General features: G+C 38.3%; 2 protein-coding genes across 4 annotated transcripts; both read left to right on the top strand.

Annotated features, from left to right (window-relative positions):
- LOC120344405 (uncharacterized) lies at positions 1–24,389 on the top strand. 3 transcript variants are annotated; one of them, XM_039413617.2, is made up of 15 exons: positions 1–387; positions 1,215–1,361; positions 2,769–2,951; positions 3,577–3,734; positions 4,458–4,593; positions 5,288–5,454; positions 6,135–6,192; positions 14,628–14,816; positions 15,795–15,920; positions 17,882–18,010; positions 18,698–18,826; positions 19,922–20,050; positions 21,303–21,440; positions 22,459–22,656; positions 23,913–24,389. In XM_039413617.2, exons 1-15 carry the CDS (start codon positions 237–239, stop codon positions 24,113–24,115), a joined length of 2,241 nt encoding a protein of 746 aa, XP_039269551.2. In that variant the 5' UTR covers positions 1–236; the 3' UTR covers positions 24,116–24,389. The 3 variants fall into 3 exon arrangements, with proteins under 3 accessions (XP_039269551.2, XP_039269550.2, XP_039269557.2); XM_039413616.2 differs by having other exon boundaries at positions 2–387; positions 15,792–15,920; XM_039413623.2 differs by lacking the exons at positions 15,795–15,920; positions 17,882–18,010; positions 18,698–18,826 and having other exon boundaries at positions 3–387.
- LOC144422931 (uncharacterized) lies at positions 6,236–14,612 on the top strand. The gene is made up of 2 exons (XM_078112966.1): positions 6,236–9,324; positions 9,982–14,612. The coding sequence occupies exons 1-2, from the start codon at positions 9,088–9,090 to the stop codon at positions 12,706–12,708; spliced, it is 2,964 nt and encodes a 987-aa protein (XP_077969092.1). The 5' UTR covers positions 6,236–9,087; the 3' UTR covers positions 12,709–14,612.
- Positions 24,390–25,861: the final 1,472 nt, after the last annotated feature.

The following is a 25,861-nucleotide window of genomic DNA, read 5'->3' as shown; positions in this document are numbered from 1 at the left end:
AAATTTGGACAACTATAAATCAGATTTATTTATTAAAAAAAAATTTTTATGCTTGGTGGAACGTAGTACTGTTTGAAATTTCGCTTTCGTTGATATTGCAGAAAATACTGCTCGAAATTTAGGTTTCAGTGAGTGTCCGCCATTTTGAGTCCAAAGTCCAAAAAGCGTATTTACAGCAGTAAGAGATTTACAATGCAACGATAGAGGGTTGTTAAGTACTACTCTAAAGAAGCCTTATGATTTGTGGACGTTTGTGTTTTTACGATCCGGATATATCAATCAAAAAGTCACAAAGTAGCGCTACCAACGACAACAAATCAAACAGAATGTCTGGAATTACGAGAGTGCTTTCAATTGTCATTATATTTGCTGTATTTTTAACTACAGGTGAGTGATTTTAAATGATTATTTATTTTTAAAAATAATAATGAATGTAAATCAGAATTTGATATACTCAATAAGGTACTCCCGAAGTACGTGAAACAAGATGGCGGACACCGGAACGTAGTATGTGTACCAGGTTAGGGTTAGGCCATAATTTTATTCCGATTTTTCTTATTTCAGTTATATTACGAGTTCGGGGACTAGCCAAGTGACTCCCGTAGTATTTGTACCTGAATTTGTGGCCTTACCCTAACCTGGTACACATACTACGTTCCGGTGTCCGCAATCTTGGATCACATACTTCGAGAGTACACTTAATATTACGTGCTTGTGAGTGTTAGAAACCCGAAATCTTATCTGTCAAGTCAAATCACAGCACATCCGAACCTGTGGAATTACCATAAAAACCGAGTCAAGTCGAGTCACTACTTTTTGGGGTTGAATTCAGAATCATCCCTGTTATATTTCGTCAATATTAATGAATAAATGTTTTAAGGTATTGGCTCGTTTTCCATGCTTTTGCTAGCTATTTGTAAGTTTTTAACCGTGTTTCCAAAATTTAGGCAAAAATCAAATAGTTCATTGGTCATTTCGTCTTCCGAGGAGTTTATTGAGTTTGATTGCACTAATTCGAAATTTGACCGCAAATACTTCAGATAGACTATAGGCTAAAATTTGCTAACAGTAGTTTTGAAAGGTAGGTAGTTGAATATTTTGAATAAAAAACCAGTAATCGAGAGCATAATAATTTTGAGTTTCGATAATATAAAGAGTTGGATTTTCCCAATTTTTTTCGCAAGATTATTAAACACAAAATTCTCCACCTCCAGGTACTCTAGCTCTGATCTCAGCGTCTTCAGATATCGTTGGAAATCTTCGTTGCAATGGAACTGATGTTGATAAATGTGTCCCTGCATGTGTTTCGTACCAACTTGATCGGTTTGGATGCCCGACTTGTAACTGCGTGTTCAAATTGGGTGAGTAAAAACATTGTGACTATTCAATGTTATATGCAGTGTGGATGCTGTTCATAAATTGCATATTCAAGTAGAACAAGTAGTTGCTATCATCCATATAGTAAAACATACACAACTAAATGTTCGTTTGCTTCTTAGGAGTTGCGAATTTTTACTATTTATGTTTATGTAATGTTGTATTGGTTGTTTATTTTCTTATGAAGTGTTTTCGAACGAAGCTAGTGGCTACTTATATTTAAAGCTGATATGATTTCGAAGGTCAGAAGATTTTGTGGAACGTTGGTTATTAAATTAAAATTAAATTAAAAGCCACCAAATTGGATATCGACCCTAACAAAATATAAAAAAAAAGTAACTCACAATATGCACCAGCCAATTGACCGCTTTATCGACTCCCCGATTTGGTAAAACAGCTGAGGTGTTAAGAACTAAAGTTGCATTGAGTACTGAATCAAAACGCACATCAGTTCATACTGAAGTAACTTTAAATTTCTCGAAGAATTTTCAACGGTTTTATGATAAAGATTGCACAAGAAAAACATTAAGTTTGTAGCCTAAAGAATGCTATACAAAGATTAATAGGCTTTTATGTGACGTTTAGATTTCTAATAGATATATTTATGAGAAATCGCAAAAGAAACGAGCCTTAATGAGTGAGGATTATGACAATTCAAATGACGAACATTGGCGAATGAGGCAACTGTTCCAAGAAAATCGCTTTATTAACTCAAAACTATCATATATATTATCTTTCATAGTTGTATTAGTGTATTATTCGAATATTTCCCGCTGACCGCCCCCCCCCCCCCCAATCTAATCCTGGAAATTTACAGCATTTATAGGGGGGGTAACAAACGGAAAAAAGGCCAAAATTTAAACACTCACACGCACATACGGCAATTATTTGACAATGTTTTAAATTGTAATTTTACATAATCGAATTTATTAGCCCTTCACCTGACATTATTGACCTGGGTGGGTCAATCTGTAATTACTGCGAAGCACTAATAAATACATAAGTGCCGCTTCATGGACGTTGCATTGAGCAATTCGAAACAAAAATACTAATGAACATTGTTTTAAACACAGGTCAGCAAATAACTACCCTTTATCATTTCTCAGATTAGGAATGATTCATTGGTATTCGCTTTTAATCGGTTGCGCGGGACAATACTTTAGGAAACCAAAACAACAACAAAAAAATGATTCCAGTCAGTATTTAGTAATTTATTTCTTCATCATACTAGAAATACGAACTATACCAACACAAATTAAAGGAAATATAAAAAATCGCATATCAGGGTGAAAGGAGACATTTTTCAACATAACTGTCTCTAGCCAACGACGTCTATCCTTTCTTATTTCTCAGAATATAAATCTTCATCTCGAACCGCTTTTCATTATCAGATAAATTCGAAGGCGATATCAAATTAACTCCGAAGATTTTAATCAACATCTTAGACCGATTAAATGTCGCCCGTGGAGCAAAGAATCATACTCTGGTGGACAAGGCTTTCCAACTTCAGAAATGGAACACAACAAAGAGCGGAAAATATTTTCTTGTGCCTTACGTGTTCGACTACTCATTAAGTAAGTGTGATGATTTTTTCCAGATCAGTGATTCTCAAACTTTTTAACCCATCTTTTTGGAATTTGTCAAATCCTGCCCCCCTAAAATTAACAAGCTGTAACAAAAAAATTCTCGCACACCTTATAGCCATTTGCCGATCCTACTAATTTTCAGCACATAAGTCGAGGGTAATTAGAGAATCGTACATGTTTGGGATATGTATAAAATAGCAAACGAACGGTTATACGGAAGGAACGGCATACTTGTGGTGTTATACATTGTTGTATATATGTATACATAATATGATGTAATACCGCTAGGTGACGGAATTGACGCGTACTTTTTGACCTTATATATCCGAGACTGTAATCATTTGTGTTCTATCTGTACACATGTTTGTGTGACTTGCTGCTTAGTTTGCTATTGCTGTGGTGTTTTAATTTTGAAGTGCTTGACTCTTACAATAAAGTAGTGTTGTAATGAACTTGGTGCTTGTTTATAAAGAACCCAAAGTAGAATACACTATACATTAGGCATATTAATTGAGATCCGAGGCAAAATGGTAACTTTAACAAAAATTTCCCGATCCCTTATTTTCAAAACCTTTTTCTAATTTTTATCATTCACATTACCAAATATCTACAGGCGGAGCAGCTTTCCGTGCGATATTGCGAGCGATAGAAGCGTTCAACACTCACACGTGCGTTCGATTGATCTCAAGAACTTTTGAAAAAGATTTTCTCAATTTCACGGATGCTAGAGGCTGCTGGTCTTATGTGGGAAGAAACGGAGGAAGTCAGGAGGTATTATAAATGATGTAGTCGAATGTACAAGGTTAGGGTTAGGCCATAATTGTGTTCCGATTTTTCTTATTTTAGTTCTATTTCAAGTTTGGGGACTGTCTGTGTTAGCCAAGTGAATATACCCCTGCCCATAGGTTTCAGTCTATTTACACAACTTGATGTAAAGTAGGCGAACAAAATTAGTTACCTCCATATTGGTACATACACTTCTGGAGCGCCGTCGAATGTGCGCTAAAAGTACGCAGCGGCGAAATTTTTGGTTTATATTAGTCACTAAATCATTGTGAAGTCTCGGCGTGTACATTCGTACTGACGTGAGGTGCATAGGCATAGTTATGCGGCCATCTTTCCTTTCCTCTGGAATGAATATGTTAGGATTGATTTAAAATTTGAATTTACAGCCCAAAATGCATTCCTAATTCTAACACGATAATTAATAGTTTTCTTATTTTGAGCGATGGCGGGGTCTTTGTAAAAAGATCGAAATACTTACAGCCAATTTCAGAAGCTTAATCTATATCGTTCTTCGGCTACTGTAGCACTTTCGAGAACAAGTCCTATGTCCTATTCTATGCGAATCAGAGCGAACGTTTTTTTTTTTTGAATGTACGAATTCAAAGTGGAGTCGAGATTTATGATTGGATTGGTTTTTGTACAGCTAGTGTCAGAATTTTTATCTCTCTCTTCGAAACGTTCTTTTAATATAATATTTCTATCATTCAGATCTCAATTTCGTCAGGTTGCGAGTACGTCGGCACAGTGATGCATCAAATCATGCATGCGCTTGGGTTCTGGCACAAACAGTCGAGACAAGACAGAGATAAATATATCTACATACTGAGACAGAACATCAAATCTGGTGAGTTAACATTTTCATTGACTTGTTGGACACGTTTAGAGGCCATAACGATCGTTTCAAAATTTTGTTGTTATTGTTATTGTTATTTGTCTCCGTCTCCATTTTTGAAAAATGGCTTTTCTCTTCGAATACTGGACCTTCGAATACTGGACCTGCTTTGTTATTTTCAGTGGTTAAAGATAAAATTTTTCTCCAGAAGGCTATTACTTTTTTTTCGCTATGACGTCATCAAAATTATTGCCACTGGGTGGCGCTACGTGTCCATATATTTGAGCATAGCTCTCTTGTTATTTATCAGTGAAATTTGTAATGAATTTCGGTGTTCAAATTATTTCTATTCCAGCTGGTACCCCTGACAAAAATTAGCGTTTTTTATTGAGGGCTCCAGGGCTTATAAGAGCAAGCTTGTATGTAAACATTGTGTCGTTACAAAAAAACTGTCTCCTTGACATCTCTTTTATCGTACAAATACGATTATGAACAAAACGGTTCAAAAAAATATTGGCGCGATAGCGATGATAGTGCCATTCGTGCCCTTTCAAAAACTCCGAAAAGTTTTGTCTTTCTAGCTTTCGAGTACTAAAGATATGACCGAACGCGCAACCGTCTCCCATGATACGCAAAAGCTTCGTATTTTTCAACTCACCGAATTCGAATTTCACTTTAATTTCCACTTTTTTAATCCATTTCGTAGGATTCGACGGAAGTTTCCAAAAGCAGACAACAGACAATATCGACAACATAAATTCTATATATGACTACCAATCTTTGATGCATTTCGATCAGTTTGCGTTCAGTAAAGACCAAAACAGATGGTTGACTATTATACAAGCAAATGGGAACTTGTATGACAAATACAATGTGAGTTATGATTGTAATTTACCAAAAACCATTACGGACGTTATTCTGAGACGCAATAGCTCCGTCTGACCTATTCAAGTCGTTTGACTAATGGTTGGGTAGGTGGATAATTGATCCTGCAGAGCAGAGCACCAAGAAGAACAACATAATAACAAAACGATACATGAGTCCACTTTGTATCTAAAACATAATAGTGTTTTATCGACTTCTCGACCTAGCTGTTCTATAAATACTAGGGATTTGCAATTGATTGTTCTATTAGCGGAATAGGGGACTTTTTTTCTAACAACAACAATATCCACCTTAACAACAGCTATTTAATAAAATGATCCACGTGTACAAAATAACCGTTAAGCAGTTTGCAAACCCTAGTGGGCCGGTACTCCCGAAGTATGTGTACCAAGATGGCGGGCACCGGAACGTAGTACGTGTACCAGGTTAGGTCGTATTTTTATTCCAAATTTCCTTATTTTAGTTCTATTACGAGTTCGGAGACTGGCCAAGTGACTCCCGTTTTAACCTGAAATTGTAGCCTAACTCTAACCTGGTACACATACTACGTTCCGGTGTCCGCCATCTTGGTTCACATACTTCGGGAGTACTAGTGGCCCGCGGTCCATAGAATCACAGTGCTAGTCCAATCAATTTTATAATTTCTGTACTTTTTTACTTATTTTTAGAAAGATTATTTCACTGGAGGAGACGTGGATCTCATCAACAAATTGTATAATTGTCCTGGTAATTTCCACTACTTTTACAATTTTCTATTCTATTCGGGGTGTTGTCAAAAACTGAATATAACTGAATACAACTGAATACAACTGAACACAACTGAAAACAACTGAATACAACTGAATACAAAAACTGAACACAACTGAATACTACCGCACACAACTGAATACACGGCTCGTGGCACGTGACATAAGTTTGAAAATGAATACAACTGAATATAACTGAACACAGCTGAATACAACTGAAAACAACTGAACAAAACTGAATACGACTGAACAGAACTGAAAACAACTGAATACACGCAACGAATACAACTGAATATAACTGAACACCACTGAATACAACTCGACAATGGCGCGGGAGGCATAAGATTCGTGACGTCATCACTGATTACGTCATAATCGATGATGCGAATTTTGGAGATAGCCTCTCGAGCAATACATCAAACGTTTCAGAAAGATGAGGCGGTTTCATTACGGTTATTCTTGGCGTGATTGGTGACGTCATTGCTGATTACGTCATAATTGATATTGCGAATTTTGGAGATAGCCCCTCGAGCAACGCGTCAAACGTTTCAGAAAGATTAGGTGGTTTCATTACGGTTATTCGTGTCATAATTGGTGACGTCATTACAAATTGCGTCACAATTACAAATGTGCATATTCGAAATATAGTGACGTGCAGTATAATGCACCCTTAATAAAAACGAGATGATTTGAGTGCGGTAACTTTTGTCGTGATTGATGATATCATCACATATCACATCGTTATCGCCAATGCGAATTTTCGAAATAGCACAGGGACAGGTATAGTTCTTATGATTCCGAAAACTAGAGGCGATTTCGTTATGACGGTGTTCTCCGACCAGATCCGCCCCTCACCGCCGCGTGTTCGTCTCAACATTTAATTTTTGAACTATAATTCATTTTCAAGCAATTTTCAAAATCAATTCATCGCGTCATAATATATTCTATGAAGATCTCATTGTTGAAGAGGGGCCACAAATGTCGTAGCCTGTTTATTTCTCATCGTCTAGATTCGATCCTGTCTATAGCTTAGGCCAGGGGTAGGCAACCTACGGCCCGCGGGACGTATCCGGCCCGCCGAGCAATATAATCCGGCCCGCGACGCTTCACTGATTTAGACTAAATTATATTATAATCTAACAAGTATATAAATCTCGTTTAATGAGCCTATAATTTTATTATAATTAGACAAATGGCAACAAAACGTAGTTGATGCCGAGTCCAAATGGTTTAATGGCGCAGAAAATATTCAAATGATCAGTCTTCGCGCGCTGTTTGAAATTTAACGTCGGATCTGTGTGAAAAAGGTGATTCATTGGCCATCCATTCGGTTTTTAACTTTTTTTTAAAATATGTGCGGCCCGCTAATGACTTGCAAGCTTTAATTTTGGCCCGCGAGCGATAAAAGGTTGCCGACCCCTGCTTAGGCCTACTATTTAACATACTATTGTATTATAATGCGGCTTATTGTGGCATCGGATGTTCACGATAGATTGCTTGCAGTCCATTTGCAGATCTGAATATTCGTGTGCACACTAGTAAAGACAGTTCGTTTTCAGTTGTTTGACAGGTTTACATATTTATCCCCGGGGAGAGTAAAGTACAAAAGACGGCTTGATCCTAGGGCTAACCACGACCTCTCGTCCGGTTACCATCCATGTCAGGTGTGGGTTAGTTAGCCAGTTACCGTATTTGCTCGTTTAATAGCCCGGGCGCTTATTTTTTTTAAACAAACTCACTAACCTGGCCCTTATTCAAACCGGCGCTTATTCAAGCAGGAGCGCTTGTTATTTTTAAAGTGAAATTATACACAAAAATTACGATACCGGTATCTTTGAAGACAAATATTTGACGACATTAATCCTTTTTCCATGTCAAACGCAAATTATTCACGTCTTAAGAGTAATTCCTCATAATACGCTTCTTATTTCCTATTGTTCTCTACCACTGAAAAATCAGCTTTCACACCGGGCGGCTATTCAAACGGGCGCTTAATCAAGACCGGGCGGTTAAACGAGCATATACGGTATTTGTTTTTAGAGGTATGGACTTGATGGTGAAGAAATCCGTAACCGACCAGCGGTAACGTGAATAGTGTCGAGGAGTACAGCAACCCTCTCGCATAAAATTAACCTCCGAATGTGATACGGACCTGCAAACCCACGCAGAGGGATCGAAGGTGCGATGTCGAGTGTATTCCTAACGCTGAGCACGCTGTAGCCTACCGCCTAGCTGCAAACCACCCATTATTCCTTGTTAAGTACGGGATTGCTTACGGAAGTGCTGAAGAAGGATGTGTTTTGTATTCTAACTAAAGCACTTGGCGATGAATCACTGACACCTGGATTGAATATTTTCGCTTGTTTTAATAATATTACCACATGATCAAATTGCGAAAATTAGTTTAGTGTCGCATTTGACGCTGAAAACTTGTCTCCGGGGTCACAGGTCACCAGATGTCGTTTCAAACCTCAAACAAGACTTCTGACACTTCGCCCGCGCAAGGTGTTAGGTTATTTGGATGCTCGTTGGTCTTAGTTCTCCGATGAGATCATAAGCAATAATTTCGTAAGTGGTTTATGCGAGTAGTAACCAAGGTATCTTACGACAGGACTACAAATCTGTATCGCTTGCCCTCGGATGAATACCAACCGTTATATGATTGCGACCAAAGCCTTATGTATACAGCACTCAGCCCTGCTGCCTCTCTGTTACGTGTTAGCCTGTACAATTCTGTTAAATCTGCTTCGTACCAAGCGAAGATTTCATCGAACCTTTCTTTCCCTTGGATGTATTAGGTAACTTATGCAATTGATTTAGCTAGACTATTTTTACTGAGAAAGTCCATTCAAGTTGTCACTAAGAACTGAAGGAGATGGATCAATCCAGTGAATCACCATGCGGCATATGCTTTAAGAATTGTGCCGAAGGAAGCCACAGCATTTTATGCGAAATATGTGGAAACTGGTTCCACGGCACCTGCGAGAAATTGAAAGAAGAATCTATCATGGAACTTGGGAACCTCTCGCAAGCATCGTATATATGCAGAAAGTGCTCTTCGGAAGACGATGGTTCATTCGACTTCTTGACTGCACTCCATCGCTTACGCAGAGTAAGTAATTCACCGCTCTTCCTTTCATATAGACCTAATTACAGATTGTGCATCATCCGTCTAGTGTTTTTATAAAGAAATTTATTAAAAGTAAAGTCACGCGCACTCGCTCAAAATGTAGGCGCTGATCTCTGAGCAAAGTTACGGACGATCGCTAAATTGCCAAGAGTTACTGAGGCTATAAATTATTATTATATTGAGTGCAGTTAGTAAATACGGATTGCCACGAGACGTTAACGCTGTTTATGTCAACACGATGAAAAATAACTATGAAATAATAAATTTCCACATGACGGAATTTATTACAAATTTGGGAATGAAAATTGCTTGTCTGATGGATATATTGTTAGTAAAACGGGTGAACACAGTCCATTCGATTATGTATAGATTAAGCACAGTATTGATGGGAAAGATTTTACGGAATTTCATTCTCCATAACCATATGACGACTTTTCCCGAAGGTGAAAATGGGATTTTGTGTCTGTTCCAATCGGTTTGACAAACCCCGGATGGTTCCCGCTCAATGGGGTCAATGTGAATTTTAAAGTATTGTGATGGTGGAAACGCCATTAGGGATGCTTGATAGCGGAATTAAACATCATTTTCCATAAATTTTGTGATTGGTGATTCACAACTAATCTCCATTTCTATTTCTAGAGTGCCAAGAAGAATTGGGGCATTTTTTGTGCATGTACAATCAGGGAAAAGCATATCATGCCATATTTCATAAGTCATGAAAAAGATATCACCAAGTACCATACATCCACTGATCGTCACTCACTGGACATATTGCGAAAGCATGGACTGGAGAAAGGCAAACGCCCACTTAAGACTACAGCAGATGGTAATTGTCTTTTCAACGCAGTGTCGTTGCTTCTGAATGATTCTGAAGATATGGCTAATGAGCTTCGGACAAGAACTTGCATCGAAATGGTCAATAATGAAGACGAATACATTCAGTCTGATATGGGGAGAGTTGTTTGTCATGTGTCCCCGGACTACCGCGAAGCCTGTGTCGACTGTACTCGTATTGGTGCTTTTTCTTCAGCTTGGACAATAATGGCACTCTCTAACATCATTAAAAGACAAGTGAACATGCTGTACCCCCCTGTTAATGGGACAAGGGACTTATATCCAAAGTTTCTCAGCAATTGCATCAAGCCTAGAGAAATAGTTGGCGTAGATCTGTGGATTATGTGGACAACAACAGAACTGACGATGACTTCTGACTGGATTCCAAATCACTTTGTACCACTTGTTGAAGAAACTGAATTTAATCCTGGTGCTCTCCATTCTACCCCAGTAAAGGAGGCTTTGAATACTATTCCTGACTCTCCAGGCGTTACCCCATTCAAATTTGGAAAACTCAATTTTGATGAAACCAGTTCTGATACTAGCATCGGTTTTGACCAGATTAATTTTGAATTTGGTTGGGATATCAGTGACGACAGCGATGACTCTGCTGATGCGTTCGAGCCAAAAAAGATGAGGGCTACCACACCAATTACCACATCAAGTCCATCTACTGCTTTCGAATCATCAAATGATGAGCGTGAAATACAATTGAGTGGCAGATTTCTTGCACCCAATGAACTTTACACAACTATGCTGGCAGAGGTTATTGCTGAAAAAGAAATCCCCACTGGTCCGAAAAGCAACATTGGATTCGTGGTACAGTTGGGAAAAAATAACAAGAGGAATTTTGTTCCAGATGATTGTGGCGCGTGGTGTGGTGTAAAAGCAGGGTCTACCAGAGCATATTTCCTCATTGAAGAAAATGGCAACCTGAAATTCGTCAGAAAAGATAAAGATGGCTTCTACAAAGAGAAAAAGTCCGGGGGAAAATTCATGAAAGAGCATGTACGGCCAATGCCCGACACCCAAGATATCCTAATTCTTCATAGAGTTTACAGCAAACTAAAGGCTAACACGAACTATCGAAAACGGGTGTCCTGGTTTCGTGGTTACGATGGTTCCTGCATCGGTGAAGGGAAAGCTGTCGTTGAATACCTGGGAGCTTTTCCGAAACAGCCCATGCCTCCCCATGGAAATACAAAACGAAACAAGCGTGAGTATGTAAGAACACCTCCTGGAGTTGTAAAAAACATCGATGATCATGTGCAGTCGAGGATGTCCACAAGGGAAATCTATAAGAAAATGATTGGCGAAGATTCGATTCATGCCCCGAGGGACTATCGACAAGTGAGATATAGGAAAATGCATGCCAAAAAAGACAGTTGGGGTACAGAGGGTTCACGCACTTTCGCTGATGGGGTTCTTGATGTGCTAAGCATGGTACAGACAGATGACTTCGTGCGAGAGGCAGCGGTAATCAAAGGTTCCCCACCCTGTGTGATTTTGTATACCAACAATCAGCTCGCTGATCTCAAGCGAATAGCTTCAACAACAAGTGACAAAACAATTTTGGGTGTTGATCGCACGTTTAACCTTGGTGCCTGTTATGCCACTATAATAGTGTACAAGCAGTCGAAAGTTGTAAGAAATAGCACTGGTGAAAATCCTATATTTTTGGGCCCAATTTACCTCCACTGGGATGGAAAATTCACGACATATTGTCACTTTTTCTCTCACTTGAGCTCCAGGATATCAACCACTGCTTTCACTTCGGAAATTAGGATTGGAAGTGACAACGAGTTTGCTTTAACAAAAGCTCTTGACAAGTGTTTTCCGGGAGTTCAGCGGTTTCTATGCACACGACACTTGATCCAAAATGTGCAGCGTTTGTTGCGGACAAAGGGGTCGATTTCCGAAGAGTCGAAAAAAATGCTGTTATCCTCTCTTTTCGGGGATGATGGAATTGCCAGAGCAGTTTCAAATGAGGAATTTGAAACCAAATCTGTCGAATGCAAAAGGCTTATTTCAAAGTTCCCCGAAGATATCAAGAGGTATATAACTGCACAGATTATGCCTCTGCTTGCAGAGTACGTTTTCAAACCGAGGAATGGGCTAATGCAAAAAGCGCTGTGGACCAACAACAATTCTGAGTCGATGAACAACCTCATAAAAGTTGACATTGATTGGAAGCCACAAAAGCTGCCTCAACTAATCAAAAAATTTAAAGACCATGCTATTTTGCAGTACACAGACATGCGGAGAGCCATTCACGGCAGGGGCAATTATTCCCTAAGTTCAAGGTTCAAAAAGTATTCCTACAGCAATGCAGTATGGCGAGAGATGGGAGAGGGCCAAAAAGAGAAAATATTTCAAAAATTAATTTTTGAAAAAGACCGTTCCCATATTCCCCTTGAAAACGAAATGGAAGAAGTGTCGAACCCAGCATTTCTTTGTCCAAGAAAATCGCACATTGCCAGAAAGCCGGGACAAAAGAAGGGAACTAGGGCCGAAAGAGCAGCAAAAAAGTAGATGGAGAGATGTAACGTGGCTCCTATTATGACACAGACTAATATTCACTACACATAGCTTATTCATCCAGTGTTTTTGATGAGCTATCGGACAAAATAGTCACTGGCTTCGTGTTTTTATCTTTTATTACAGTTCGTTTGTGTGTTGGTGTTTTAACAGTTCATTGTTTTCACGTTGGTTAGGCTGATGTGTATGCTTTAATGAACATGTCATTTCTTTGCACGAATAAAACAAAACGTGATGTTACATACTTTTCTTTGCTGTTGTTAAGATAATCATGCTCGCCTTTCAGTTTGTTCTTGGTTTGGGTTTACTGCACCAAGTACCGCAGATACCGGCACAGGATGCAAGACAATAGGAAGACTAAAGCACCTTCATCCCATAAAAAGAAGGCAGGCGGTTCAGTTCATTGGATCCAGATTTGCTGGCCTTATCGCCGTCGCAATGTGGTTCACGTAACTGCTGATCGGTTACGGCTTCCTCCATCATTAAGTCAAATTCATGCACCTGAAATATCTAGCTAGCTCACCATACCCAATATTGGCTACCAACCAAACGAGAGGCCACACGATTCCTATACATTTGTATCAAAATAAAATGATATCATATGTACAAGCATCGGCGCTCATTCAACCACTGTTCTTCACTCTAGGCAAATTTTGATTACCTCCTAAACAAGCCACGCGTATATTTTGCTTCGTAGACAAAACTGAGTATGCATCATGTAACATTGTCAGTGATTTCGTGTTACCTCAATCTCAAAAATTTGCACGAGCGTCAATAAAGTAATTAGTGATGACGCCACAAATCACGTCGAAATATTTTGACGTCATCAGCGGTGACGTATCTAAACACGCCGAATGACCGTAATAATATGGTCTCATTTTCAGAAACGTTTGATATACTAGTCGTGATTATATGTTGAAATTTTGCATTTGATATTATGACGTAACCACTAATGACGTCATAAATTTAGTCGAAAGTCGCCACATTCAAACCATCTCGTTTGTCTCAAAGGTGCATTATACTGCACGCCAGTATATTTCGAATATTCAAATCTTAGATTGTGACGCAATCAGCAATGACGTCACCAATCACGCCAAAAATAACCGTATTGAAACCGCCTCATCTTTCTGAAACGTTTGCTATATTGCTCGATGTTCTATCTCCAAAATTCGCATTATCGATTGTGACGTAATCAGCAATGACGTCACCAATCACGCCACAAATAACCGTAATGAAACCGCCTCATCCTTCTGAAACGTTTGATGTATTGCTTGAGGGGCTATCTCTAAAATTCGCATTATCTATTATGACGTAATCAGTGATGACGTCACGAATCTTATGCGTCCCGTGCCATTTTCTCCAGTTGTATTCAGTGGTGTTCAGTTATATTCAGTTGTATTCGTTGCGTGTATTCAGTTGTTTTCAGTTCTGTTCAGTCGTATTCAGTTTTGTTCAGTTGTTTTCAGTTGTATTCAGCTGTGTTCAGTTATATTCAGTTGTATTCATTTTAAAACTTATGTCACGTGCCACGAGCCGTGTATTCAGTTGTGTGCGGTAGTATTCAGTTGTGTTCAGTTTTTGTATTCAGTTGTATTCAGTTGTTTTCAGTTGTGTTCAGTTGTATTCAGTTGTATTCAGTTATATTCAGTTTTTGACAACACCCTTCTATTCGTGGTTAAATGATTTTATTGAAATGCCATTCACACCTTGCCTTCTTGTTATAATTGTGTATAAAAAAAAAAAAGAATTTGCATTCAGTTACGATTTAATATTTGAAAAAAATCGAAACTATTTAAAAAGAATTTGTTTATTTCACAAAATATGATTTTTCTAATGTATGCTCACTGAAAACATACTTATTCTATTCTAATTCGAAGTAAGATTGTGCAAATTTCGTTGATATATACTTACAGCTGCGACAAATTCAACGAGTTCCGGTAATGGAACATCGGGTCCGAAGACGAAAGATCTTCCGCAGAGTTGCGAGGACGATGCGAAGAATTGCGCAGAACGGAAAACGAAAGGCGAATGCGAAGGTCCTCTTCCTAAGAAAGTTTTAATGGGAATAGACTGCAAAGCTACGTGTGGAATTTGTAAAAAAGGTTGGACCTTATATCTAGCTTATAATTTCAGTTTGACCAGTCTGAGATATACAGTCCATAAAATTCCTTTACAATTTTAATTTTGTTATGAAGTCAGTTCCCGGTATATCTTAACCAGTTTTTTTTTTAAATCAATAATTGTTCAAGCATTTTTACTTCATTTACAACATCTGTGAGGGCCGAAACAATGTATGGTATTGATAAATTTCCTTCGCAATTTTAACAAATTTTTGGAAATTTATGGACACGTTTCACAATTCTTGTTGTGTATGGTATAATGAAGCTTCTCTTTTAATTTAAAACCTTATTCAAGTTATGTTAGTTTAGTTCAGTTGATTCCAAAGTTGATTTAAACGGGGATCAAAATTAGAAGCAGAAGGATATTCGCGGACCGTGATAGGTTAGCGCCGGAAAGAGCCCGATATCGGTACCGATGCGTATAGTTAAAATAATGGTATAATTTGATTTTACGAATATGCACGTGCTCAAACTGTGATAATAACGTAACAATTGGCGATATTTAGAACGCAAAAAAGTAAAAACATATAGTGTTGTTATATTACACTCAAGTTCGGCGGGCCATATTGAATTGTTACGCGAGACGTATTTGGCCCGCAGGCCGCAGTTTGGGAACCACTGGTTTAGTTGTTCGGGTATGGCTAACTATTCCCATATTCGGCATGGACTGGTAATCAAACGAGAATCTGTGGTTTGCCATATAATTGCGTTATCTCATCAACTCTTCTTTCCTGGTGGGAAGACGTACGAAAATCCTATTCTTTGTGCGAAATGTTTATGATCTATTTTTTACAATTTTTTCATCGAGGCTTCAACTTTGTTTGTTTCCAGCTAGTTATTTCACCTATTGCTTTTTTAACAAAGGAGGAGGGGGTTTCGACCACAAGACCACCCCTTGGATATGCCCCTGGTAAAACATGATAATGTTTTGAAACACGCCCGTTTATGCTTTTGTAGTAGAAACATGTAAAGACGATGCCACGAATTGCGAAGAACGGAAAACAAAAGGCGAATGCGAAGGACCTCTTCCTAAGAAAGTTCTGATGGGGATAGACTGCAAAGCCACATGTGGAATTTGCAAGAAAGGTTAGGATTTATATCGATCTCCATTTTTAGCATTACATGTGGTATTTCTATTGTATTTCGTTTGAAAACTGTAACAAATACAATTTCAGCTGTACTCAATATCTGTAAATAATTACCGTTAGACTTAACATGATGCGCTAATTACTGTGAACTGAAAATAAAATAACGTGGTTTAGTGTGTGCAATTTTACTAAAGTAGAATAGTTTGAAGTGTTTTTTCCCATCACATTTGAATGATGTATTTTCTAAAGTTCAGCACGAGATGCTATTTTGCAAAGTGCTTTGTATGTCTTATAGCAGGGCTACTCAACTGGCGGACCGCGGTCCGAATCCGGACCTTTCCGGTATTCGATTCGGACCGCGCATAATTTTTTATTTTAGATCAGGGGTTCTCAACCTTTTTTCTGTTAAGTACCCCTCGAGTCACGAAACAATCAATGCGAACCCCCGGTAATCAGACACCGAACAAAATTGTGATATATTGACTAACAATTTATTGCAACACCAATTCATTGACCATATCTAACTAAATTAAATCGTCTTGTTGATATTATTGCCCTTATCGTCTGTCTAACTAATGAACTCTTAAAATCTCTCCCAAGTTTCAATAAGCATAATCACTTCTCCAATGCTCGCAGCACACTGTCTTTAGAGTTCTTACAGTTTGTACGCAAAGCCTTGAATTTTACATTGTTGCGTCACAAACACAACAACGCAGGATCAGGGAAAATCTACGTTTCAATTGGCGTTTAGTTTCAATGGGCACGCATTTTCCTCTGGTAGTAACAAAGGATATTAACAAAACAGCAACATACAAAAACTCGACTGTCATCCAAGTACCCCTGGGAGTCTTCTCGTGAACTCCTGGAGGTTCGCGAACCCCAGGTTGAGAACCCCTGTTTTAGATCATTAGCCCCACATTTGAAGTTTCCTTTATAAAATCACTTTTATGGATTTAAAAATATATATGAAAATAACTATAACGCCATAACAAACAATTTTGATTAGCTAATAATCATTAGTCGGCCAAGGAATTGCGTGTTTAAGGATGCTGAAATATAATTATGGAAAGTCCGGACCCAAATATTTTTGAAGTTTTGTATGCGGACCTTTGGTAAAAATAGTTGAGTAGCCCTGTTTTATAGAATTGAATAAAAAAATAAATGAAAGAGCAAAATACGCGAATAAGCGTTCTAAGCACAAATATGATCACGATACAAACTTTTTTGCAACCGAAAATTTATATGGGTATACAGGTCGCGTGTCAGGAAAATTCGCCGCAGGAAATTTCGCCGCATAGGAAAATCAGCCGCATGAAAAATCGCCGCAAGAGCATTCTGCTGTAAATCAAGTATTTGTGATAAAAACAGTTAGATTTATAAGGTTAGGGCATGCTCTTAAATAACGAATCTTTTCAAAATAAAAAGGTAGTTCAAAAACCTAACTGTTTTTATCACAAATACTTGTTTTATGGCAAAATGCTCTTGCGGCGATTTTTCCTATGCAGTGAAATTTGCTGCGGCGATATTTTCTAGAACCTGCAGGTCGTAAGCGTTACCTAAAATTACACGAGATATGAACTATGTAGTCGAGGGTATCAAGCTAATTTGCCTGCAACTCTCCTGTATTGTCTATTGAAGTTTCACTCTTGATTTAGAATTTTATTTAGGTATTTGGTTACCTGTTTTCGTACCCGGAACCATGGACGGCTAATCAAATGAGAAGCCTTGGCTCGCCATGTGATTATGCCGTCTTATCGACTTCCCCCAGGATAAAAATCTTATAAGCGGTGCGCTGAATGTTTATGATTTATTATTTTCAAGTCCTCAGGTGAAGTCGTAGTTATGGGCATCTAGCGCGTTTTTCCCAATCTGTCACGCTCATAGCGCGGCACAGTGACTCGTTGAACATATTTAGTTGGTAATGACTTTTTTCTAATTGTATCTATCATTTTTTTCTAGTTGAGACATGCAAAGATGATGCCACTAACTGCGCAGAACGGAAAACGAAAGGCGAATGCGAAGGTCCTCTTCCTACGAAAGTATTGATGGGAATAGACTGCAAAGCTACTTGTGGAATTTGTAAAAAAGGTTAGAAAGCACATCGATCATTTTATTTCGCACATTTTTAAGGCTTTAAAATTAACGGAGGCTCTGTGTTAATTGTAACTTCATCGTTGCTGTCTTTCAAAAGTCTGACGCTCCGACAAAACTTGATTACATAAACAGACCTTAGATTAAATAGGATTCCATTTGTATTTATTATTTTGTGAGAGACGAAAAGTGACAAGACTTTATTATTAGCTAACCGCAACCGACCAGCGCTTACCCGAACCATCCTGCGTTGAGTAGTTCAGATAGGCTTTCAATCATAGTCACCTCCTCTTTGATTTGAAAGTGCACCACTCACACAGAGTAGTCAGTGGTGCAAAAGACGGTGCTCCCGAAGTATTCGTACCAAGATGGCGCACAACCTGAACATAGTATGTGTACCAGGTTAGGTTTGTTCAGATTATGCGTCATCTTGGTACGAATACTTCCTGAGCGTCCAAAAGGCGAGGGTACCAGTGCTGAACAAGATAATAAACTTTGAGATATAGAAAAAGTGGTACAGTCTTTGATGGCCCAAGATTGGGAAGTATGTATTATTTGGTGTTTTGTGAGGATTGAAGCACAAACAGTGTAAATTTTTAATTCAAATTATTACACTTCTATCTTGTATGACCAAAATACTGTATTTATTCAGTTTGCAACGTTTTTTATCGTTTTTTTTAACAGTAGAGACATGCAAAGACGATGCCACGAATTGTGCAGAACGGAAAACGAAAGGCGAATGCGAAGGTCCTCTCCCTAAGAAAGTATTGATGGGAATAGACTGCAAAGCTACTTGTGGAATTTGTAAAAAAGGTGAATGTGGACATTGATTATATTTTGGTATCTGCACTCAATCAAGATAAAGGCACTACTCAATCTTCAGGGCTGATCTTTATTGAAACATCTGGGCTAAGTCAACACTACTTGGATGCGCATTCGCTGGCGGTGTCTCACAAATGCCGTGTCACACACGTGTCCTTTTAAACACACTTCTCTTATTCCACTTATCCCTGTTTGCTACACTTATCCCTTGGCCCCACCATTTTGAGTTAGGGTAGACATAGATGGTGAATATCATCGAATCACTCAAATGCGCAAATTCGCTTTCTTACCAAAGCACACGTTAACAATTGGAGAGTGTCAAGATACTAACAACAGGTTCTCTCATTTCAAAAAAACATGCAGATTTGTAGCTAAAACGTAACATAAGATAACATTATAAGAACATTTTAAACTTCCTAATATGCACTTACGCCTAATGAATATCACTAAGCGAACTATATTAACACGAAATGCTTCACATGAATATACTTGTGAATGGCACATGTCGCACACCTGTGTCTTGGGCCAGTAAGGTCTTAAACATCTATTCCAGTCAATACTGTTCAATTATTATGCGGATACTGTTCAATTTTTTTAAGGCAAATAAACATACATACTTACCAATACACACCAATTTAATACATAACATTTGAAATGCCAAATATTACGCCTGTCGTTAGTGGTAGTGCACATTACCCATTGCTGCGGTCGTCTAACGTCTAAAACGAGAATATCGGTCAGAGACCGAAGACTTATCGATCGAAAGTTAGGGGATCCCCCAAAACACCTTGTGTCCCATCACTAATTAATTGATAACTCGCTAATTATACGACATAATTCGCCCAAAATCTGATCCGAGATATGACGAATGCACATGCAAAATCTGGAGCAGATTCAATCTCGCTTTCGTGAGATATCGCGTGCATTTAACAGACATACACACAGACAGACAGACAAATACCTTACCGATTATAATCGATAAGTAACAAGAACGGTGGTTACCGCTGATCACTACGACATTCCAGGAGCGGGTTCGAATCACTTCTCATAGTCTGTATAAACGATCTTCTTGTTGTATTTTTACAGCAGAGACATGCAAAGATGTTGCCACGAATTGTGTAGAACGAAAAACGAAAGGCGAATGCGAAGGTCCTCTTCCTAAGAAAGTATTGATGGGATTAGACTGCAAAGCTACATGCGGGATTTGTAAAAAAGGTAACAATGTCTTATTACTTATATTTAATATTTTAATCGGTAAGTATGTTGATAGGTATTTGTCTGTCTGTCTGTTAGATGCACGCGATATCTCACGAAAGCAAGATCGAATCTGCTCCACATTTTGCATGTGCATTCATCATATGTCGGACCAGAAGCCTATTGATTTTGGATGAATTATGTCGTATAATTGCGAGTTATTAATTAATTAGTGATGGGACACAAGGTGTCACTATGGAGTAAGAGCGCTGTTTTGGGGGATCCCCTAACTTTCAATCGATAAGTCTTCGGTCTCTGACCGATATTCTCGTGTTAGATATTTTTATAAAACGCTACCCCCTATTTAAGCTCCGGACAGGTTATCACGCTTTTGGGCTTTGTGTACATAACAAACGCATATATCTCACGACACACGACTTTATATTTATAGCATTGCCTATGTTATTCAACCTGGAAGCGGTAGGAGTAGCATGTGAAGCATGTCATTACCAAGAGTAATGAAGAATCATTACTGGAAAAAAATAGGACAATGTAAATTTTTATGCTACAAAACAAAATTTAAGAACGCTTCGTTTCCACCGAGGCGATCGGTGTATTTCTGGTTCGTACAAGCTTGGTTAATTCAGTACATTCTGTGTGACGTAATGAAGTGGAGGTTCGAACCCGAAATGTTGAACATCCCACGACAACACGTTCAGGACCAACGTCCACCAACAAGTCTGGCCTTTCAATGTGGCCTGTCTTCTCAAACACTAGCAGAATTTTTTCCGCCACTATTTATGTTTTTGGATCACGCCAAATTAAGGTACTTCCGTAGTATGAGATGGCGGGCACCGGAACGTAGTATGTGTACCAGGTTAGGGCTAGGCCATAATTTGAGGTGCGAATACTACGGGAGTCACTTGGCTAGTCTCCGTACTTGTGATAAACCTAAAATGAGAAAATTTGAATAAAACTATGGCCTAAGCATAACCTATTACACATACTATGTTCAGGTATCCGCCATCTTGGTTTACAAACTACGGGAGCGCCCAAAGTAGTACAATTTCGTTTTCGCCAGAAGTAAAAATCATTCATGCATGACTGCTCAGAATTATCACATATATACTAACTGATGGCTCTGCTGCCACCCTTTGCTTTTGATATTTAATTTGGGCCATGCGTTAATGAATCTGACCATTATGACCCCCCTATCTTTATCGGAGTAAGGAAAATACCACAACTTTGAGTTTAAATTAGATTTTGTAATTAGAAACTACAGAAACAACTTGCAAAGACACAGGATCAAGATGTGCTTATCGAAAAGCGAACGCCGAGTGTGTTGGACCTGGTGCGAAAAAGATAGTGATGCAGAAAGAATGTCAAGCAACTTGTGGATTTTGTAAAAAAGGTAATCGTACTTTCATTATATACGTATTTGATGAAAATGACGCGCTATGGCGCATCGTTCTAAGCGTTAGGAATACGCTCGCCACCGCACCTCTAATTACCCTGCATGGGGGGTTAATTACGTGCGACAGGATTTGCTGGACTCCTCGCCGCCGTAGGGTGATTCACGTAATTGCTGGTCGGTTACGGCTTCCTCCACCATCTAGTCCGAGCTTTCGAAAACTAATACCTTGCTAACTAATTCCATACCCGACATTAAGGGGTAACCGGACGAGAGGCCGTGGTTCGCTATATGGTTAAGCTATTTTATCGCCTTTCCTCTCCCCCGGGATAAATATGTAAATCCTATTCTATGTAAATTCTAGAGAATTCAAATATTTCTTTAATCAGAGAGAAGGAGAGAGAATAATAGCTTGAATGCCTTTAGACTACTATAGAGGGTACAAACCTGCATCCCTGGAGAGCGAATCTGTTTTGAAATTATGATCGAAAAACAGCCGACCTTTTATTTATACGAAGATAACTTAATCGGGTTGTCTTGGTATGCTGAATATATCTTTATGAAAATCATAAACGTTCAAACTATAGGATCGTACGTCTAAACACTAAATGGCATAGTAAATCGCGACATCTTTTATGTAAAATAATTTCCAGTACCGTTATCTGAATGATCCGTCGGGGGAGAAGAGCTTAGCAATATTCTCGCATGCTATTGCCATTACGTAGCCCCTATTTTATGGATTAAAGGGTAATCATCGGTTGTGAAAGTATTTCTATAACGAATAGTGTAAAATACAAAAAATCTCGACTATTTTGCCAGAGTGGACTTCAGAATTAAACAATCTGTTTGCTTCGTGGCGCGCCTTAAAAACATAGTTGCGAATGCTATCTATCTCTTGCCCATTATCCAAATTATGCCCAAATTATCCGGTTTCTTGCCATTGCAAAGGTTAAGGTATGCCAACCGTAAACCACCAAATTTCACTGTTAAATTCAACTGTTTTTTATTTTAAATATAGAACCGTCTAAAACAACACCAACCACGAAACCAACAACAAAAAAGACTCTGAAACCAGGTAGAAGGAGGAACAGAGGATGCGTTGACATCGGACCAAGGTGCAATGCAAGGGCGAATCGAGGCGACTGTGATGGTTCTTGGAAACGAAGACAGAAAATGGAAAATGAATGCAGAAGAACATGCGGCTTCTGCAACTCAGGTGAGAAATTTTTATGAGTCCTTCTCACAATTTTACTCTGAACAAGACTCTAGATAGACCAGTGGTTCCTGACCGGGACTCCATGGCCCACCGAGGGACCACAGGGCATTTGGGGAGGGCCACAATGCTAGGAGCAAAACTAATTTTACTTCTCTATATACAAGAAAACTCCCAGTTCTTCCTAGCTTCCTTGCTTGATGAGGTTTTATCACACTTTGTTGAGCATGAATTATTTGAACATAATGGGATTTGGAATCTACCAATCAAAATAACACTATAAATATCACTTGCATGATTAAATCCTCCGGATAAAGGTCACAGGTCATAAAAGGTTGGGAACCACCACTCTAGACCAGGGCTACTCAAATATTTTTACCGAAGTTCTGCATACAAAACTGCAAAATTATTTGGGTCCGATGTTTCCAGAAATTATATTTTGGCAACCCTTAAACGCACACCTTCTCGACCGGCGAATGATTGTTTATTATGGTGTTATAGTTCTTTTCATATATAAGCTATAAAAGTCATTTTTAGAAAACTTCAAAAGTGAGGCAAATGATCCAAAATAAAGAATAATGTGCGGTCCGAATCAACTACTCGAAAGGTCCGGATTTTGCGCGGTCCGCCAGTTGAGTAGCCCTGCTCTAGACAATTAACCACTGATGATACTATTTATCAAAAAATGTGGGGATTTTTTCAGTACAGCAATAATAACAGTGGAACTTGAATGAGGTCCGTGAGTCGTGACCATTGGTTTGGATCCTAAATCATTTAGCTTACATCGTCATCTCTGGGAAAATAATTTGCCGCGATCATTGGTGTTTTTTACATTGAAACTTCTTACTTCTCCATAATAATGAAATGGAGTTGGGGTCGTCGGCCGTCGCACGTTTCAAATTCCAAGTTCCTAAAACCAAACCTCATCACGAGTTTCTACCTATCCAAAGCTTTTTACGTTAGGGGGAGACTCGAACCGAACCACTATACAATTAAATTATCCTTGATTAAACCTAATATTTATATATGTTTTTGTTTTCATTCCTAAAAGTATGAAATTCCGAGGTACATTTTGCTACAGACAGAGTCAAAAGACGATTAGTATATACTATATAAAGATGCATCGCAAAGTGAAGTAAAAAATTCTCCAACCATATGTATAATAACAACAACTTTTTTCATTGTTGAATGGTTGATATTCTGTCAAAAAGTGTCAATTTTTGGCAGCAACAGTTGACCTTGTTTTATAATATTTTCAGGGTCAAAATGCCGAGACCAGCCTGGCAAATTCTGCAATAAAAATCGTTGTCACAGGATATCAACTCGAAAAAATTGTCCGAGGACTTGCAATGCTTGCACGACCAGGAACCTAATACAGGAACCTAATTCGTTAAAAAGCATATTAGGAATGTTCTACTTAGCTTTCAATGGGTTTTCTGATCAATTCACTAGCATATTTTGATCATGACGTCACAATTCCATGACGTAATAGACATGACGTAGTAAAAAGAAATGTTCCAAGCAGAGCTGAAGGATCCGAATGAATATCGATGAAAATTGTATGTGCCTATAATCACATGTGCAAAAGAAGGAAATACATTTGTATTGGGAAATGCTACAGAATTGGGAATGCTTTTTTTGGAAAGCGGAAAGTGTACTAAATTTCTCATATTGTGATATTTTTGAATTTCTTAATTTTATTATCTCTATTTTATTTGTAATAAAAATTCACTCAATATTTCCAAGTTGTTGCTGATTTGCGACTTTTGTTTTTACGCAGATGGTTATGTTATACATGATTTTTAGCTTTTAAACTATTTCCCAGAGACATGAATTTTCGACGCTACAGAAGTGTGTGTACCAATATGGAGGTAACTAATATTTTCGCCTACTTTACATCAAGTTGTGTAAAGGGACTGGAACCTATATTCACTTTGGTCAACACAGACAGTCCCCGAATTTATAATAGAACTAAAATAAGGAAAACTGAAATAAAATTATGCCCTCACGCTAACCTGGTACACATACTACGGGTGTACCGAATTTTCTAGGGTAAAATTTTGAAATACTTGTGTGCTTGAATCAGGAAAGGAGAATAATAATAAATGTCGACGATGGGGATAGACATTAAATGTTGTCCAATTGAAATGATTTAAATTTTTTTTATTCAATCAATATTCTATTCCGCTTAGCGTTGAATTAGATTGGTCAATACTTTATGCTTTTTGTGGCTGTATATGATTATAGAAAATGTTCTGCTGTTCAAGATTTTTCTAGGATAAAGTAGTTGGATACGGAATCATATTTTCAAATTCTTAGTTGGAATTTAAATTATAAACTACCCGAGTCGAAGGTATAATTTTTAGTTTAAACTTAAAAATCGTTGAAGATACAAAAGCCTTTATATACCCATGTGTCGTATTCAAACTGTGAGGCCACTCCAGTGTCAGCTTGTAGAGCAGCGGTCCTTTTTTCTGTCGTCGCCCACTTTTGTTACACACAAAGTTTTGTGGCCCATTTCTCATGCAATGGAAGAACTAAGAAATACCAAAAATTATTTGTGAAAAGATAGATACTTATTGAATTAAATAATTAGATCGAGAATTGCCACCCACAGCCAGAAAGCAGCAGCATAATTTATTTCAATCAAAGTTTACTAATTTATCAATAACTCTGGCAATTTTCAATAGGTTTGTGACTCACCTGAAGATGTTTCTGTGGGTCATGGCGGTGTTGTAGAGTTATCAAATCTCCCACAAGGAAAATCGATCACGTCTCCATCAACCTGGCATCGTGCTTTGACTTCTGACAAGCTTCCTTGTCGACTTATCTTGCCGTTGTTTTCATAGAATAATCCCAAATAAAAACAAGCACACAGTATTAACATTCGATTCGCTTTATTATGAAAATAGTCGATTTATTTACGTTTTCAAGTAACTGAAATTTTGAAGTCAGTGAAACTGTAGGCGAAACTAAAATTTAATGCTACCAATACTTATGTTCCTATTGGAGAGCTATATTTATTATCGGGTGACCACACGTCTTATCTTCAACAATATCTAGATAGGCCGTCACGTAACAAGAACGTTTTCAACAACCTAAATATTTTGACTTTGACAGATTCCACCAAATTTATGAAATCCTGAATGAGCCGATGAGGGCTTGATCTGGAGCTCTCTAACTTGTGACGATTCCATACTCTCGGGTT

The sequence above is a fragment of the Styela clava genome, chromosome 5 (genome assembly GCF_964204865.1).
Source record: "Styela clava chromosome 5, kaStyClav1.hap1.2, whole genome shotgun sequence".
Taxonomy (NCBI): domain Eukaryota; kingdom Metazoa; phylum Chordata; class Ascidiacea; order Stolidobranchia; family Styelidae; genus Styela; species Styela clava.
The sequence above is the reverse complement of the archived record's forward strand: the minus strand, read 5'-3'. Positions and strand labels throughout refer to the sequence as shown.